Source organism: Accipiter gentilis, chromosome 12 (genome assembly GCF_929443795.1).
Source record: "Accipiter gentilis chromosome 12, bAccGen1.1, whole genome shotgun sequence".
Classification (NCBI taxonomy): Eukaryota; Metazoa; Chordata; class Aves; order Accipitriformes; family Accipitridae; genus Astur; species Astur gentilis.
Window position 1 is genome coordinate 36,862,660 of NC_064891.1, and position 19,737 is coordinate 36,882,396.

The following is a 19,737-nucleotide window of genomic DNA, read 5'->3' on the forward strand; positions in this document are numbered from 1 at the left end:
GGCCTGCGGCTGTCTGCAGCGGAGGCTGCAGGTGCTGGCGTTAACGGGGCGGGGGGGGGGAGGACAGGGGGTGCAGGGCACGTTGTTGTTTTTTTCCCCACTTGGGTTTGCTTTCGCAGGTGCGGCGGCTGCATCTGCGCGGGACCCCCCCCAAAAAAACCCCAAAAAACCCCCAACCTCAACAAACAAAACCAAACCAAAAACCCAAAAGCAAAGATCCGAGCAGCACCCCTCCTCCCGCAAACACGGGGGTGGGTGGTTTGTTCCCGGGTCCGCCCCCCCCCGCTCCCGCCGCCGCGCGCCCCGGGGTCCCGCGCGCGCTGATTGGGCGGGAGGGGCCGGCACGTGCCGCCGCGGCCGTTGCGCCGCCGCTCGCGCCGCCGCCCCGCCGTTGCTACAGACGCTGGAGGGTGGGAGGGCGACATGGCGGCGGCCGATCCTCCCCCGCCGCCGCTGCCGCCGTTCCGCACCTACGAGGAGTACCTGGGGTCGCAGGTGACGGCGCGGGACCTGCGCTATTTGGAGGTCAGTGGGAAGCGGGACGCGGCCCCACGGGTCCCCGCCAGGCCCCGGCCTCTCTCGGTGAGGGCTGGTCGGGGTAGATTAGGCCGCCCCACCCCGGTGGGGAAGGCCCCCTCTGTGGGCCTCGGGCCTGTGTTCTGTGAGGTACCAGCCTCGGTGGGAAGGGGCTGGCTGGCCGCGGTGACAGGTCGATACTGAACTGGTGAGGGGAGTCGGGAGCGTTTTTAGCTTGTGAAGCTTTTGGCGTCCCTTAGGTGCAAGGGTCTCATCAGGAAAACCCACGTTCTTGGGGCTTGAACCGTCTTGCTGCTCCCCGTGTGAACTTTCCCCACAGGGGGGAGGTGGTACAGACAAACCCCCCAAACTAGGCTGAAGTCCGTCAGCAGCGGGGTGGCTGTGAGGCAGGCACATGCCAGTGGTGGTTGTGACTTGGTTGGCCCGAGAAGCGCAGTGGGGAAGCCGAAATAGGGGTCTGCTCACAAGCAAGCTTCAAAGCGCAGAAAGCATTTCATGTGAGCAGCTGTTTGTTTTGTAGCGTTTGCTGTTGACATCCACCCAGAAAAACAAAATGTGGCAACAAACACCTTCCCTGTCTAGAGGTGTAAGATGAGATGAAGGCAGCGGGGCTGGCTTTGATGTGCAAAGGCAGCTTCAAGCTAGTGCTGGCCTGGTGCATAACCAAAACTACAAGAAGATCTTGTCCAGTGCTTACAAAGCATGATGTTTAGGCTGAATCATTCCAAGGGATGTGTCTGGTCAGACAGGTTACATTACAGCGATATTCAAAGGGTGCCAACTGCTGAAATTTTGACCTCTAAAAATGGTAGCGCACATTGCTGGGTGCGAAACACTTTGGGAAAAGTTGCAAAACGTTTTCTGTCTCGCACTTAAAAGGCAGGCGGTGTGGAAAATGGTTGTCGTTGCTTACAGGTTTTCCCTTGGAAAGCAGATACCTATCCCCGGTTGGCTTTAAGCAATGGGGACCGAGTCTGGCATCCCGCCTGCAGCCTGAGAAGAGCTGGTGGGGGCACCTGGCCGGGGTGGGAGATGCAGGGGGTATTTCCTGGGGCGTTTTGCCTGTCGGGGCTTATCAGGTGCCTCGGCTTGGGGTGGAGAAAATAGCTCACCCCCAGCTCGGCCGCCTCCCGCCCCAGCGCTCAGCTGGTTGGTGTTACTCTCCCGCGGGGATGTTAGTTAAACTCGGGAATGCGTTTCCAGCTGGAGGTACGAAAGAGGAGAGGGCACGTCCTCTCCTGGGGCCTAGGGGCGGTGCAGGCGGAGGAAGGGGGCCGAGAAACTGCCGGGCTTCAGCTGCTGAGATTTGCTTGCCGCTGCCTGGGATGGCCGTAGTGGCACGGAACACCCCCCGAGCACCCCCAGCCCCGCCCGTTTTCTGGCGCTCGCAGCTCCCGCATCGTGGCCCTGCTTCTCCGTCCCTCTTAGACTTGAGCGAGGCAGAGCCCGCCAGTGTCTGCAGCTCCCTCCCGGCTGCCCAGCACAGCCCAGCTGGTGTCAGGCAGGCGTTACACAGACCGCCTCCCCGCTCCTGGCTGACATTCTCCGCTCGTTGAGCCCCGCCGGCTCCCGCTAGCGCCGCCCTGCCCGTGTCCCGCCGCCGGAGCACCAACCCCCGGGCACCGGCAGCCGCGGCTGGGAGCGGAGGTGCGACTCGGCGGGCTGCGGGAGAACGGCCGGGCCGAAAGGGGCCCGCCGGGGCCGGACCGGCGGGGGCGCCGCGGTTGCCCGCCACGCCGCCAGGTGGCGCCCTCCGCCCGCGGCGGCTGCCGGTGCCCGGGGCTTGGTGGGGGGCCGGGGGGAGCGCGTCCCCCGTGTGCCGGCGGTAATCGGGCTCCCTGCCCGTCTTTTCCTTCCCGCAGAGCGAAGAGGTGGGGCGGCAGCTGGTGGAACTGGGCTTCCGCGGCTCCGGGAACGTGCTGCGGCGGGAGGAGTTCGAGGCCCGGGCGGCGGCGGCCGCGGGGCTGACGGCGGCGGCCCCCCAGAAGTAAGTGCCGGCCCGCCCGGGGCCCTTGGGCGCACCTCGCTAGGCACCTGCCCTGCAGCTTGTTGGAGCGGGGACCGTGTCTGCACCACCGCTTGGCAACCTCCGCTGATTTCCTTTCCCTAGTCAAACAGGTGTTGTAACACCAGTGACCTGTCCCCAAAAGCTGAGCCCTGGCTGTTGGGGGTGCTTCATGACTTGGGGCGTGTTTGTGTGTCTGTGGGCGCTGTTCTTGTCATCCTTCCCCTAGGCTCAAATACCAGCGTAAGAGAAATGAGGCGATGGTGTTTCTTAGGTGGTAGATGTGCTAGAGACACCTAAATACTGCTACTCGGTTACAAAACAATGCACTTCAATATGTCGATCGTCCTTTCAAAGTTGCAGCCAAGAAATGTCTGTTTTCTAATACTTCATGCTTCTGGGATTGATGGTTACAAGACAGGGAAGGTACTGATGGAAGAGGTGTGGCATATGCAAAGGGAAAATATCCTTTCTTTGCTGATCAGCTGTAATGCTTTGAGGACCGAGTTTATTGAGTAAGGTAGTCTAGAGTTCCTTTCCTGTCTACAGCAATGCGTGAACTCGGCTCCTTGTGAGTGTTCCCCTGGGTCAGGGAGACTGGGATTGCTGTTGGAGTGCTCTCTTTACATAGGGTAGCTGAAGCAAGTCACACAAAGGTGTATAACTAGCACTTGGGAAGATATTTAAATGGCTCAGGCTGGATGAAGGTCTCTGGATCCTGTTAACAAGGCATCTGCTCTTTTATGTGGAGTATTTTACTTCCATTTCCAAAAGCCTTTGTGGGGAGAGCTGATTTACTCTCCAAAAGTCTCTGACAAAGGAAGTTCAAGCAGTGCACATGCAATTTTTTTTTTTTTAGGCTTTTGTTTTCTTTTGACTTCTGCCATCTCATACTTGTTACAGCGTGTATTGCTACAGCATGTGTTTTCCACGAAAACTCATGTTGCGCTGGGAACTCAGTGCTTTGCAGTAAAGCTTTATCGTATCTTGTGCCTGTTTCCCCCTGCCTTTTTGTTTTTGCACCTTCTCCACTCTGTTTAACCAGCCTGCAAATCTTAAAAAACATTTAGTTGTTTACTATTCTTTGCCTCTTGAGAAAAAATAAATGAACAACCCCTCTAAATAGTGAAATTTTTTTGGGTGCCTTCCTACAAGAAGCTAAATAACATTACTACAATACTTATTTTGTTAACATGGCTGGTGAATAGTAGAGCTGCTGAGCAGTCTTATTTTCCTGTGGTGCTTTTCCCTTTTCGTGCTATAGTGAAATGAGCATTTAATAATTTAACAGCATCTACCAAATGCCTTTCGTAGCATTTGTGGGCCAAGAAGGTGTGCTGTGTCGTTAAGCTATTGCCATACTTCATCCACAATCCTGCATCAAACTTCTATTCCAGGAAGAAGGTGACTTTTTTTTTATTTAAAGAATTAAGTGTTCATGTCACTGTATGGAGAAATTAATTTTGGAAAACCAAAGGCTTAACTATTTGAATGAAGACAAAAAGGATTGTTTTTTTTTCCTACTTGTTTAGACTTGTAACATTCTGTGGCTTATGCTCAGTCGTACTCTGCAGTCAGATGAAGCTGATGGTGACAGTGCTGATGACATCCAGAGAGTAAGAACTGAACTCAAATGGCTGACCGGTTGGTCTTGTAATGTTCTTCTACAGTATGTTTCTAAAGCAGTGATCATTTTTAGTTACTCTTCTAGTGATTCTGTGTGTGGAGATGAGTGAAAATGAACTAAAGGCACAGCTCTCAGTGCAGTTGTGTCTCTCCTTGATGTCCTGAGTGGGTGTTTTGTCCTACTGTCCTTATTTGTTTGGTTATTCTTTGTTTAGTTTCCCATTAGTTTGTAGATGGAGATGTCAGGGTTGACTCACACGGTTAAGTGGCCTATTTTAACAGTGTTATGTTGAGCAGATTATCCAAAAGTCTGCGTCAGGAGTTGTGGCTGTCAGGGCTTCTGAACTGTCTGCTTGCAGAAATACATCTGTGGTTTTCTCTGAGCAGAAAAAAAAATTTCCTTGAGTTGGACTTGGCTGCACAGGTCTCACCAACCGTCACTGTTAATTCTGACTGCCCAGATTATTTTTGCATGCGAGAGCAAACTCCTTAGGCAAGTGTCTCCAGGATTTCTGCTTTGATGCTCCTTTCCATTCCCTACCTACTGTCATGACACTGCTGTCTCCTACAAAGAGGTTGACAGGGCTATTTCCCATTGTTGTTGTTTAACCCCCGCCAGCAACTAAGCACCACGCAGCTGGTCACTCACTCCCCCCTCCCCCCCCCCCCCCCCCCCCCAGTGGGATGGGGTAGAAAATTGGGAAAAGAAGTAAAACTCGTGGGTTAAGAACGGTTTAATAGAACAGAAAAGAAGAAACTGATAATGATAACACTAATAAAATGACAACAGTAGTAATAAAAGGATTGGAATGTACAAATGATGTGCAGTGCAATTGCTCACCACCCGCCAAACGACACCCCGCCAGTCCCCGAGCGGCGATTCCCTGCCCCCACTTCCCAGTTCCTATACTAGATGGGACGTCCCATGGTATGGAATACACCGTTGGCCAGTTTGGGTCAGGTGTCCTGTGCCAACTTCTTGTGCCCCTCCAGCTCTCTTGCTGGCTGGGCATGAGAAGCTGAAAAATCCTTGACTTTAGTTTAAACACTACTTAGCAACAGCTGAAAACATGTGTGTTATCAACATGCTTTGCATACTGAACTCAAAACATAGCACTGTACCAGCTACTAGGAAGACAGTTAACTCTATCCCAGCTGAAACCAGGACACCCATTCACAATAATCTCGTCCATGAAAGAAAAACAGTGTGAGTTTTTCAAGTCTAAGATGGGATATATGGCTTGGGAGGTTCATACAGTGAGGGGTTATGTGGATCAAAACACAGAGGAGGTAGCTCTTAAGTAACTTTGTGCTCTCTTTGGGAAACAAACTTGTGTTTAATGGTGTTGGAAATAACTGCAAGTGGTTGATATTGTCATAGCAATGGGGTTCCCACAGCCAGAGTGCTTCCTGTGTGCCTCGCTGATATAACCACACTAAGCCATAAGAAACAGTGTACACCACTGGTATTGCACAAGAACAGCTTCAAGCTCCAGTTGCTAAGAAGTAATAAAATAAGCCAACAGCCATAATAAATATGGCCTCTGCTGCATTTCAGCTCCATGGTGCGCCACTTGGTATTATGCATAGCAAATGTGTTTGCTGTAGGCTTCCATAATTCTCATTTTATCTTTAGGGTTAGTCTGTCAGCGTTCAGAAACATGTAATTTACATAGGCTGTATTAGTTAGCAAGCTTTTACTGCTGTGCCTTTTACGGCATCACAGAACAATCACAGAAACCTGTAATTTATTGGAGATGTAAAGCCTGAGGCAAATGTTAGTAACAGGGAAGTGTCCTCTTAGCCACAACTTCCAAGCACAGTTCCTGTGGAGTAGCAACAAATCAGCAAGACAGAATTGAGTAGACGATTTAGAGCAGTAGTAGGAGGCGAGCACAAAGAAGGTGGTCACTCTTACGATGCTTTTCTGTTTTTGTAGTTGTTGCTTAAATGAAATGGTTAGGGTTTGCTCAAGAGCTAAGTAGTCTTCTTCATGTGTACGAAGGCACGCTTGACTAATATTTGAAAAATGTAGCTACATATTACACCATACTGCAAAGCTGCTTCTGATCAGAGGTGCTGATATTTTCCCTCAAATGTCTAGAAAGGTAGTGGGGTGTTCCTCTGAATCCTTACCTCTTCTGCCTTCTGAATGCCTCTTCCTTAGTTAAATAGCATTATCAGTTAAGGCATGTACTTGGTAGGATTAGTACGACTTCCTTAACAAATGGTAAAAACAAGTTGAGTACACGTTGCAGAAAATGAATTTGGGTGGGCTGGAGGCAGTGCATTTATTTCCTCTCTTTGTGAAGCAGTCTTAAACTTTTCTGGTCTTAGGGTCACATGTGAAGTCAAGTGAAAATTGACAGGGGAAAGTAAATACAAGTAAGATTAGTTCCTTTAAAATACTTTGTGCTTTTCCACAAAAAAGGGGCACCATCAGAGACTTGGGTTTGGGCTTTTTTTTTTGGTAAGAACAAAGAAACGGGGTAATAAAAAACAGTGAACCGCAGACTTAGAGAGGCAGATAGAAGCACAACATGCCATCTGTTCTTTGCGACAAGGATGTATGTGTTTCTTTGGGATCTGAAATGAAGGGACTTGAGCCCAGGGTTGTCTGTCTTTTTTTTTCACTGAAGTAACTTGGAAAGAAAGAAATTTTTTTTCTTTTTGTATTAGGTCATCTTTAAATGAGTGCAAGATCGTTTATTTTTTCTGTTGTCCAGAGTGACACAGGTGGAAAAATCTCAAGTTCCTCAAAAGTGTCCTGTAACTTGCATAGTATTTATGTTTAAGAAGAGCTGTGTTTTTTCAGCTGAGCAGGCACAGAATAAATAAAACTCTGGTTGACATCAGGACAGGAAACAACTTGATGTCAGTTGTCTCAACTGGAAATACAGTATTGCCTTATGATGCTTTCAGCTCCTTTTCTGATGGAACATTCTGAGGCAGCATCATTTCATAACTGCGTTTGTATTTCAAAGCCTGGATCCAGGCTGCATGGACTTCCTGACATCTATACGGTACCTATACCAGTGTTTTACTGTGGGATTACTGTGGCCTCTGCTTACCAGGGAATTACACTACTTTCACATGGATTTTAAGTGACTTCTGAATGGCACATGAGTATTCCCTACCCACAAGATTTAGTACTAAGCAACACTGATAAATCTGTAAATCACTTCCATTTTAACTCCTGCTCTACTGATGACCACGTTGAACAGGTGTCTTGGCTACTGCTGCTGTCACTGACGTGGGTTCTGTAGGTACGACTTGTCTCTGCCCCTTGCAGAGAGAATTGCTGAAGCCTGCAGTTAAAGGAGCAGTGGCTGAAATGGAGAGGGTGTTTAGGATAGGGATCTAGTCTCTCTTTCTGCTTCAGGTCTTTAGTGTTTTACCTACTGTAACCAGGAGAGGCCTCTCTCCGCTTAAGATTCACAGCCCTTGAGCTCTCGTCTGGCTGCTTAGTGATACGAGTAGACGGTGATAAGGAAGGGGGGGAACCAACAAGTGGAACCGTCCTTGTTAAGGCTTTCCTTTGGAGGAAAGGCTGCTACTTCCTTTCAGAGTATCAGGGCTGTATCACTCGCAGGTGCTAGAAATGCTGCGTAGCTGCCTCTGTGCTGGGATATCTACAGCTGTGTGCTGGGAAATGCAAGAATAAAGTCCAGCTACAAGCTGCTCTGGAATGGAGTGCTGGATCGTTGTCTTCTGAAATCGGTCCATTTCATGTGTAAAATAGCCGTTGGCTTTTTTTTTTTTTTTTTTTTTTTTTTGTCTAGGAGGACCATGAGGGTGACTAGTTAGCCCATCAGTCAGCACTGGTGCATGAGAAGGGGAGGGTGTACGGCTTCGCTCTCAGGGCCGCTTTTCTGTGGCTTAAGACACCAGCACTGTCCTTTGGAGCAGGGACAGGAACCCAAAAATATTTCTCCTGTGCAAATGGGGGTGGGAGCGGAACAGCAAATGGCAAAGCTGGGCTTTGCTCCCGGATGGTAGAAAACCTAGATTTAAGTTTCATCAGCCAGAGGAGAGAATGAAACCCTGGTGCCAGCCATCCTGGGAGCATGTGTTAAGTCAGTCAGATGTTCCCATCTTCTGTTTTATCTTTTGCATAACGTGTTTCGGGGGGTACCTTACAGATTGCCCCTTTATCAGAGAAAGCAGAAAATGAAGCAGAAGGGGGAGCTCCTTTCATTTCTGCAAACTCTAGGCTTGAGGCAGTTGCAGAGTAGTTTGCTTTCAGATGTTTTCTGAGTGTCCTACCAAACACAGTTAACTGTAACCTGTCTCTATTTGGCACCCTATCCTTTTGCGCTACTCGTCTGATCCTTTATGCAGGAATTGTGGGCTCAGAAACACCTCTGTCTGCTGGATGTGTTTTTATGCGTACAGAAGTTTCTCTTAGAAAAGCAATCGGGTCTAGTTAAAATGTATTCCTTTTGCAAACCCTGTGGACAAGAGGTATTTTGGTACATGGGTTGATAGTAGGTCCAAAGGGCTGTCCTCTCTTTCTTTAACCTGCTTTTAAGCAGGCTGCTAAAACAAAAAATTAAAAGCGAGGGATGGAATGTTGTGCCTTTTTTTTTTTTTTTTTTTTTAAGTATTGCTTTGGATTTTGGTATTGCAGGTGATCCCACTGAAATACAATGCAAAGAATTAAACTTCAGGAGTCTGCACTTAACGGTAGCCTAATTCTTTTAATTTATTTCAGTGATTGGAGATGCAGGAAGTGCCAAATCCCAAAGCAATTATATGTCTAATGTTAAGTGCAACATCTTTAAAACCAAATCTTTGGTTGGGGGTTTTCACATGTGTGTGCGCATGGTCTAAAGATTTTTCTTGTATACAGAAAGAAAGAAGGAAATATGCCGGAAGCAGATCTTCATTCAATATGTAGGATTTTAATTTGCAGTCTGATGCTTCCTTCTGTGGTTCTTGTGCTGGAGTGGCTCTGTACACAGTGCAGGCCTCATGGATTCTGCTGTGACTGCAGGGAAGACTCTCAACAGTTGAATGATAAGCTATGGGTTGAAATTTCTTTCGGGGTATTTTCTTTGTATGAATCAAGATGTGGCTGAGTAGTAGTACATGGATACTGATTCAGAGGGAGGATGCTGGAAGGGATGAATCTGTTCATTCTTGAGGGAGTGTAGGAAGTGACCTTCTCTTAATACGCCTAGGGATCTTGGAGGAAAGCGTCGTGACTTTAGTCCCTTCCTTTCCCATTTTAGCTCATAAATTGCTTTTGACTTTGGCATGGCTTATACCTTTACTGAGGAGAGAAGGGAGAAAGGTACAGTCTGTATTAGCAAGTGTATCAAACTGCTTCAGTGGAAGGATGTGGGTAGTATGTGATGCTCTCAGTTTGCTGGGTGAGCCAGTGTCTTACAGCCAAGGATGAATCGAGGGATAGCTGTTTTAAACACTTGTGGCTTTTTAGGTAGCATTACAAATATGGAGTGAACCTACTCATAACTACGCTTGAAATGCTGAAAGGCGCTGAAGGCAGCTGGGCGCCCTGTTTCCCGTGAACTGGCCTGCTAGCTTCTTCTGAGGCTTTGAAGAACCAAGTCCCTGTGCATGTGGTAGAGCCACTCCTAGTTTTGTCCCCCACCAAATCTCCCCCAGAGCTATTACTAAGCTCCTGCAGAATTTTTTTTCTGTGGTGTTATGGAAAAAGTATGGTTAATTATATTTCATATCAACGTGCCTCTGCACTCTTAGCACTTGCTGGGACTAGAGGCCAAACAGCTTGAGTCATGTGGCTGACAGTATGCTTTTTGGCTCAACCAGAATGAGTAAGAATTGGAGAATGTGAAAGAAAATCCATGGCAGGAATATCTCAGAGCTTTTCTTTTCTTCCCCCGTTTTTTTAAGCCCATAATGTACAGATAACATTTAGATGGATATCAATGTTGGAAGGCTTCTCTGAGCTGAATTTTTTTGAAGCTTGCACATGCCTTGGTAATTCAAGATTGTGTAAACAGAGCAAAGTGGAACAGCCTTAAGAATGTTTCATGGTGGCCCTTCTGGCCCAGCAAAATAGCTTTTTTGGACATCTTCCTATTCTCTCTGTGTTTCTCTCCTCCTTCTCCACACCTTCCCTTGGAGTCTTTTAAACCAGTACCTTAGTGGAAAGGGGAGGATGACCTATTCCTGACCCTAAACCGCAGGACTGAGACCAGGTTTTTCCTCCTCCTCTCTGAATTTTTATTGCTTGCTCTACTGTTAAAATAGCAGCATGTTTTTCTCAACAATTCAGTGTGAAGTAGCGCTTTCTCAGACTAATGAAGGAAGGGGACAAATGCAACTCCCACTCTTGTTGGAAGGCTGACTCCTTGATAGTTGTTTGTTGATCATATAGAGACCTTGTAGTTCTTTCTGCTTCTGTCACGATGTGAAACTCCTGAGATCCAGCCATAGAAAGGAGTGGGCTCCAGAGTTGCTTCTTATGCACAAAGCGATATTTTGCAGAAAACACTAGGAGGTGAATTAGTTGGTTGAGTTTTAGAATTGTACTAGTTGGTAGCATCAGCACTGGGTGCTGATAATCCTGAAATCCTCCCCTTCTGATACTTAAAACCTCTTTGCATTTCCTGTTATATCTTGCCACCTACCTCTATCTCTCGGTTAGCGTTTTTTCACACTCTTAGCAACTCAGTCTCTCTTTAGGAAAACAAAACCTCTTTCACCTAACTCCAGCCTTTGCTTTTGTGCAAATAGCAGTTCTAAATCTGTAAAAGGTCATGTCACCATAATGCCACTTTTTTCTTTTCTGATATGTTCTGGTAAGGGAAGAAGTAATTACTGACACTTTATTGACTGTCCTTATTTTGGTTTCGTTAGCCCCAAGTTGAGTGGGAAAAGGCAGGCATCCGTAAGCTTCTTGGGGATTCCACAGACATAAGTAGACACTTAAATTAGCTGCAGTCATTCTTTTTGGGCTTTCTCCAAACTTGTGATGGCTACATACTCAAATGAAAAAGACACAGGAGGCAATCTGAGACTGTCGAAGTCAGTTTACTGACCAGTTTGTTTCTGCTTCCCCTTGTGTGTCTAATGCCATAGGAAATCGGTGTCCCAAGTGGTGTCTTCAGCGTAAGCCTCTTGAATGGTTAAAGCAATAACTAACTTCCTTGAGGGTGGGCCTATAAGTCATTTGGGTTGCCATGAGCAAGAAAATGATGAATTTTTGTTTCCCTCAACAGAATTCTCCTGGTTGTGTATGATGTAGGAAGTCAGACACCTTGAGAAATATAGATGAAACTTCCTAAACCTGGCAGGTGAACCCAAACATCTACATGGATGTGTGTAGCTGAAGATAGAACATTAGGGTGTACCATACTAATACTGGATGTGTGACTACTGAAAGTTTTGGGCTACCTAGCAGCTTCCGTCCTTCGGAAGTCAGGTGGCAAGGCTGAAGGAAGGAGAGAAGCTTTGACAGCTGCATGTGAGGACAATGTCTTGCCTGTTCTAAATTGTCTAGTCCAAATTTGGGAAAACTGGAAGAACAAGATTTCTCGATTTTTCTGTCCGTGACTGGGCTGAAGTTTAAGATGGTACTGCAATAAGCTCTTTGTTTTGTGGTTTGTTTTTTTTCTGTTTTTTAAAAATTTATTTCTAAGTGGTACAGTGAGGAGCAAGTTAATATGTCGCATGATTTCCAATGGACATTTCACTGAAATAAGCTTATGTACGTGCTTTCCAGCAAATCCAAATATGACGTGGAAAGCATAAGTAAGGATTTCCAGCCTTGACTATACAGGCTATGACATAGGCTTCTGAAAAAGATAAGTAGCTGAACAAATACCTAATGCAAATTTTGAGTATATATCTGGGGACCATTCAGTTCGTTGTGTGTGGAAGTTGTCCCCCAAGTAGCACACAAACCTGAGTGGTTTTCGATAATTCCAAGTGTTATGTTCTTAATATTCTTAATACAATATTGAATGTTTTTTTGAAGAGGTCCAGGTGTGTTTGGGTAGCTTTCTACTCTAGGCAGTGAATTTGTTACACTAGCAGAAATGTTTTTTCACCTGGAAGCATGTTGCAATAATCAACATTCTTTGCCCAAGAATAAATTGGTCATCATATTTTGACTTTTTTTTTTCCCTTTATAAATTGTGGATAGTTTGGGGAAAATATTTGGAATAAATAAATGAAATGTGTTTAAGTAGGTGCTGAAAAGTATTTCCTTTTAGAGGGATGGTTTGTTATTTTGCTGGTAATCTTCAAGCAAATGAAACAGGAGTCTGGGAAATGGATTTGCCTGTGGATTCCTGCAGCTCATGATCTGCTGGTTCAGATTTCTTTTGGACAAGATAGATGTTAAAGAAGTGCATACTCTAGCTAGGATGAGCTATATAGCTAGAAAAGAGAAGTGAATTTCAAAGAATTTGATATTTATTTCCTTTTGGTATAACTTTGCCTAAGGCAGGGATGCTCAAACATCTGCACCTTCTTCCATCTTCTTCCTGCTAATGTGCCTTGTGAACACACATCTTCAAAGTGCTGTAATTCAGGTGTTCTGTGTTAAGTGAAAAGCAAAGCACCTTTCCTCCTCTGAAGTATATCAAAGATTGCATCTTTTGCAAAACAGTAGTTCTGAGCCGAAATATTTCTCTGCACCAAAGTAAAGTGAGAACCGCAGGCCCACACTAAGGACTAGACAGAATTTTCTGCCTGGCCACCTCTAACGCAGTGAATGGCAAGTTGTGAAAAAGGTTTTGTCAGCAGCTCTGTTGTGGTAAGGAAGCGCTTTTACAAATACGTGTACAGAAGCTGAAGATCTGCCAAGGCTACTTGCTTAAATGTTTCGATGTCTGGCTGTCTTGGCCACACAAAACCCGAATTTCTTTGGAGTGCAAATCTGCTTAAGGATAGCAGGGACTGCAGCGTTTCATGTTAAGAGGTTTTGATGTGTAGAGCTTGACAGTATGTTTGCATTCTTCTTGTGCGGGACCTGGCACCCACTTGGGAGGCATCCTTGTAAAGTTACAGTAGCCAGTGTCACTTGGTTCCCACCAAACAGATGTAGCAGTTGGGCTGAACAGTGCTTCCTCACCTGAGAACTCGGTCTGCTGATTAGCGCTAGCTACTGGAAGAGGAATTGCATGATACTTTTGTGTGTCTTCCAGACATAGAAAACCTCTCTTAATGTAGCTTTGCATGCTTTTGGGAATGTTTGCAATATGTTTGTCTAGTTCATCTTTGAGGATCTGATTCTGCTCCAATACGTTCTGGTGCGTTTCTTAAGCTGTGTGTGAGTGGCGTGCTAACAAGGCCAAGTTTTTCTCTGGCTTACACCCCTGTAGAAGATTGCAAAGTTGGTGGGAACAGCGTGAACTGTCAGCTTGGCCTGGCTTGCACATGGGAGATGCGTGCACCAAATTATACAGTAACATCAAAATGGAGACTATTCGTATTAGTCTCCGTAGGAACTTGAAGCACACCATGTGCCACAAATACACCCTATTTTCATATAGTATCATTTTCTACGTGCCAGCTTAAGTACCTGAATTGTCACAGAATTTGCTGTTCGTTTCTAGAAGGCAAATGATAATAATTGTCTGCATATCCAAGGTTTAGCTTTGTGCAAGCTCCTCTTAAGCAAGCATCGGGTTTGGCACCAGCATGTGGATTCTTAGCTTTAAGCTTAGTAAAAGAACGAGGGTACTATGATGAACGATTTTAAAAAGAAACCCAAAACTTGCTATTAGAGCTGTTTGGAATAAAAGCAAACAGGAAAAGAGCAGCTAGGGTATGGGTGTGAAACCATTGAACTGTAGTAGAGAAGAGCTGGTAGTGGGTAATTTAGGAGCCCTATTGATCTTAAGTTTTGCGTGGTTTTCCACAAAGAACAGTCTGAGGAGAATTTTCCTCTAGTGCTTCAGTGGCTAGATTTTCTCCTGCTTTTTAAATTGTGCTGTACAGAGATTCTCTGTAATGCTCTTGCAGGGCATTTGCTGCTGTTTGAGTGCTAGCCCACCTATCATCTCATGCTGAACAGTGGTAACAGCCATGGGCTTCCTCCCAGGTTGAGGGAGGGGGCTTGGCAGCAGGGTGTTTGTTCCAGCTGGCTTCTTCCTCCTCATGTTCCCATGCACCAGCTGAATTTTGCCTAGTCATGTTGCTTTCAATTGTCTTGTCACGATTGTTGTTCTTCTCTTTGAATCCAGGCAAGGATTGTGTTACAGAGATAGTTTCTGTCCGGTGTTGCGTTAAAAGCCTGGGATCTCAGTGTGCCCTTGTCAATGAAGACAGGAGGTAATTGAGACGATTAAGTCTCTGGGGTTTAGGCAATAAATCTGTCATTTCCAAACACTGTAAATTTCTCTTTGAGTCATGTCGCAAAAGACAGCTATAGGAAAGCCATGGTCCCTGCTACCTTTTTTTTCCCTACATAAAGATAGAAAGCTCTCTGTAGCATTAATGCTGTGCTTCTCTTGTAGCAAGATAACTTAAATTCCAAAACATTTTTAGCTTATTTCTTTGGTGTTCATAATATTTTTTTAGTTATGGTATTTGCAGGCTAAAATTGTACTTTTTTTTGAATTACAATTCAGTTTGGTAACTGGAAAGCAGAGACATGAATGTCCGTGTTAAATCAGGATAATAAATTTGTAGATAGCTGAGTTGCACGTTCTTTGGGCTCATAAGGATGTGGTACGCAGCGGCCAGCAAGTTCTTTCTTTTAGGTTGGCTTTGAAATAACAATCTAAAACTAGTATGGAAAACAATTCAAACAAATAAACAGGACTGACTTGCATGTAGTTGCAACAGCCCAGACTCTGTATCATAATGTAGAGATCCCTCTTCAGAATGGTAATGGTCAGTTTGAAGCTTATCATTTTATCTGTGAAGGTAGGATTTTTTGTTTTTTCACTGTAGACATCTGTTAATATTTTTCTGCATTGATTGTGCTTTGGCCTTCTGTTATCCAGTCACAAAGTTTTATGAGGTCATTCTATAGCTTATTGTTAGGGTGTTGGACTCATCCCTACACTGACTAATTTCCAGTCATCATCAAGCTTTCTTTCCTAATTGCTCTTTCCCTTTTCCCTAGGTTTAACAGCACACTCCAGCCAGCAGTCTACTGCTGTCCCTTTGTTTAAAAGATTGAAAATACAGGGTAGAAGTAAATGATTGATTTTTGCAACATTTATCCTAGAAGGGGCCTTTCATTGTACTCCATTATTAGATTGTTTCCTTAGAAGCCTTCACTGATGAGCTTTCAAAAATCCAAGTAGACCGTGTCAGCCAGACCATCCTTAAGCATATGCTTGTAGCTGCTTCAGAGAACTGTGAGGTTTGTAAGGCAGAAGCTCCGTTGGCTCTTTTCAAATAGATCGTATTCATGTGCTTGTTCACAAATTCTTTACTGGAGTCTGTACCGATCTGACTCTTAGCCAGAGATTTTTGCCTGCTTCTCTGTGGTGTGGCACTGGGCTGTATATGCTTGCTTTTTGTCACCTTTATTGCTATGCCCACTCAATCCTGGTTTTAAAATAGTACAGTTTTTAAAAGCAGTTGTCACATGCTTCACTTTTGCTTGTGTAGGTTTTCAAAACCTGAGGAAGCCTGAAACTTCTAGCACTACTTAGCCTAGAGGAGGCCTCTCTTTTAATGTTTTCTCTTTGATATTCGGTGAGAGTGGTTATTAATAGAGCCTTGTATGTTATGGAGCAAGAGGCATCCATCTTCAGGCTTTTTGCTAAGCACCTTCCTAGAGGTAGATTTTACAGATAGCGCACATCTGTTAAATAATCACCTGATGAGATTACAAGAATTTTTAATACAAACAACATGTGTGTGTATTGGTTTTCATTTTTAGTTGATGCTTCTCAGTGCAGAGCAGTGTGCAAGAGGTTATTGAACTTAGATGCCTTGGTATCTTCCTGCCTCCAATCTGTAAGCTCACAGGCCTGGTGATTTCTGCATCTCCTTAGGTCACAACTCTAGTGCTTGGGCAGTATCTGAGAATTACTAAGGATTTATCGGGGTGCTATAAATTCTGTATGAGTACTTCCTTGGCAAATAAGTTTGATTACAGCAAACGAGCTGAACAGCTTTTCGCTGTAGCTTAGGTAATGGTGCTCCCAGATCTGGAAGTCCATAAAATTCAGGAGATGCTCAGTGCTTCATCTGCTTAGTGATGGGATTGACAGTACTTTGCGAAGCCTGAACCAGATAAGGACTGTATGTGGACTTACTTACACGTCAGTGTGAGAAGGTTCAAATGAGATGCCAGAGATGCCAGAGGTTAGCTTTGATAGGATGCTGGGTTTTGTGAGAGTTTGGGAGTTAAGTTGGTGTGATTGGACAGGTGGCCCGACTTCACACTTGTTACTGGATGGCTTTAAGTGCGGCATCGTCCTGTGACACACTGTTTTGTTCCCCCTTGCTCCACACGCAAATGTGTACGCTCTCTTGTCATGCCAACTTTTGCATTGCTGTTACCTATCACACCTGAATTTCAGTATGCTTTCCACTGTAATGCAGAATCAGGGATGCTAGCAAGCAGTCTTTTCTGTAGCTCAGTGTTTACATGCCCTGAATTCTATTGCATGTAGGTATCTTCAAATATTTTTCATTGTCTCTCTTAGCTCTTGATGGCAGTTCTTTGCAAGTGCTAGATCATCTCATGAGGTACATGTAATGACTAAGGATGGTCTTATGCAAAAGTCAGAGTGAGACAGTCTTACTGTGGCTAACTTCCATGAAAGCTTATTTGTATATCTCATCTTTCACTGTTGGGAAAAGCCGTCTATTCCCATTTAAGATTGCTGCTCACTGAGAGATATGTCAGTCTGTGTATGTATCACTAAATGCTGTCTACTGTCCACGAGAAGTCATGTGAGTTTTACATACTACTTTGCAATTCTCTGATGTTGCTCTGGTTCTGCTGTGATTGAAACAGCTGAGTTGGAAATATTTGCTGGAGGGAACTAGTCAGTGACCAGCTAGCTAGAATAGTTTCCCCCCTTGTCCCCTTCCCCCCCCCCCCCCCCTTTTTTTTTTCCCTCCCAAAGACCTGAAATCCAGATTTGAGTCCCCAAAACTACAATATAAATGGACCACATGCAGTGCTGTCTGTCTTTCCCAGTGGTCTGGGAGCTAACAGTTGACACACTGGTATTAATAATGAAACATTTCCTTTTGAACAGCAGGGGTATTGTTGTGGCTATGTTGGTTAATATAGATTATCTATGTATATTCACAGTGCAGCAAGCTCATATTTTATGCCATGTAGTCAAGTATTTCAGGAGCTTCCTGGGTATATGTATTCATATTAAATGCAGTGAGAAAGCTTTTGAGTGTTTTTAAAAGTACAGTTAATTTGTATGGTAACCTCAAGGCTTAGAAATGAGTACTTAAGCATTTACATGTCTTTAGTCTGCAGCAGGCATCAGAAAAATCTGCTTTGTAATTGGTCTTTTTGCCAAGGAGAAATCTACTGCTCCATTTACCTGCAATAACCCACCTTTGGAATGTGCTTGAAAGTGAGGAGAAGTTACAGAAGCTTTGGGAATATTTGGACACACTCTGCTCTTTCACTTTGGGAACCAGGGAATCTTCAGTAGTACAAGTAGCAGCTAGAGAAGACCCTGGACTTTGTTGAAGCCTCTTGGAGTGTTCTGGCTTGAAGTGGCTGCAAAATTGGCTTATTTTGTTATCTGAGGGCTTTTTCAGTATATGGAGAATCATCCAGATTTGGACACGTGAAGCTAGTGAGCGGAAGCTTTAATTGTAGTAGTTGCTATGTCAGACGAAGGCTGATGGAGCTTGAAAGTGAATACTCAAAGACAAAGATGAAAACAATGTGTTTTTATTAGTATACAGAAAAAAATAGTAAAAATAGTACTACAGAAGAGTACCCCTTGAATAACAACATAATAATTCTCAGGTGCCAGGTGATGTACTTCCATTGAAGTTTCAGTACAGAATACAGTGGGAAAGGTGTGTTCTTTTTCTGGCAGTGAAGATGGGCAATGGTATTGAGAAATGTGCTGGAAATAAGTGACAAATGTTACTAAGTAGTATCACAAAGTCCAATCTGTCTACTCCCTGGAGTCCAAGAGTAGTCACTAATGAAGTGATGGAGCTTATGGCATCCATCATTAAAAGCTGCTTCTATCCGGCCTCCATGGAGGAATAGTAAATACTGCATTCTTTAGAAATACTTCAAGGAAGAGGCAGAGAATTGCAGATTAGTGAGTGTTTACATAGGAATGTGTTTAATTGGTCACAGAACAAATAATAAAACACCTGGAAAATCATAACATGGTTTTGGCAAAGGACAAGTTGTGTTTCCTTAATCTGTTGCCACTCTTCAAACACATTGCTAAGAGGGAAGGAAGAGAAATGGTCTGACACAATGTGCTTATACTTTCCAAATGTCTTTGACAATAATTCTCCCCGGGTTTAGTTAAGTAAGCGACTGTCTTGGTATGCATTAAACCAGCTTAAAAAAACCCCCAAGGTCTATGAATCTTCCATCTTGGCAGAAGGTAAACAGCATGGTGGCTCAGTCCTTCCAATCCATGTTATTTACATCTGTTAATTCCTGTGAAGGTTAAAATACTTCTGAGGATTTTAACTAGACTATATGGATTTGACTGGTAAAATTCAGTGCTGAACAATGTCGAGTTGCAGGCAGCAGCAGAAATATTTGTGAAGTCTTGAAAGAAAGAGAAGGATAGAAATATTAAAGATACCTTTAATTGCCATACATATCCATTAGCCGTTGCCGAATGACCAAGTTGTCACTAGATCTAGTGTTAGATGGTGCAATCAACTGTGTTGTGTGAGGTGCAGATATTATTTATAGATTTTAGTTCCATAATATGCCATCCAGGCACTGACTGAAATCAAAGAATAATGTGATGTTGCCGCACAAATGACAGGAGTGAAAAGACATCATTGGGAGAGTGTTTGTGCTCTTAAGATGATGATTTTCCATATTACGGAGTAATGTCATGGGCCAAACATTACATGCCCTTAAAAGGAGTGAGTTCTAGGTTGTTGATTAATAATGATAATAATGATGATGATAATAATAATAATAAAGTTACAGCCTTGGCCAGTAAAGTGAGTTACTTTTGCTACCCTATGTCAAAGTTAACCTTAAAGTTTCTAGAGTGTAGTTTGGTCTAAAGAGTTAATTCAGAACAGCATTAACTCTTTTGTATGAAGGGAAGGTTAACTGTCTGTAGTAGATAATTGAGAGTTGTTGTAGTAGATGTTTATGAAAAATTGGATCACGTTTGGAAGTAAGTAAACAACAGTCATGTGCATATTGGCCCTGGGAAATAGGAAGAGAAATCCAGTAACCATAAGGGCAGGACTGATGGTGAAAATGCTAACTTGGTTGGACATATTTGATACTGTATTTCATCATCCCTCTTAGCTTATTGGGCTGATCACTCATTGGTGTTCCTGATGAAGGTGTCCTCACCATTATGTGGCCTTGCATCATATCCAGAGCAAGCTGAACTGAGGGAAGAACAGGTCTGCCTTTTGTTGTGCTGAAGTGTCACGCATCACACGTATGTAGTGAAACC

At 44.5% G+C, this 19,737-nt stretch overlaps 1 protein-coding gene across 1 annotated transcript in view; it reads left to right on the forward strand.

The window, feature by feature from the left end:
- The first annotated feature begins 418 nt into the window (after positions 1–418).
- The window catches only part of CFAP299 (cilia and flagella associated protein 299), a 230,819-nt gene continuing 211,500 nt past the window's right edge, over positions 419–19,737 (forward strand). Inside the window, exons 1-2 of the mRNA XM_049814874.1 lie at positions 419–525; positions 2,400–2,524. Coding sequence (XP_049670831.1) covers positions 424–525; positions 2,400–2,524 — 227 coding nt within the window. The 5' untranslated portion in view covers positions 419–423. The remainder of the gene's footprint in view (positions 526–2,399; positions 2,525–19,737) is intronic.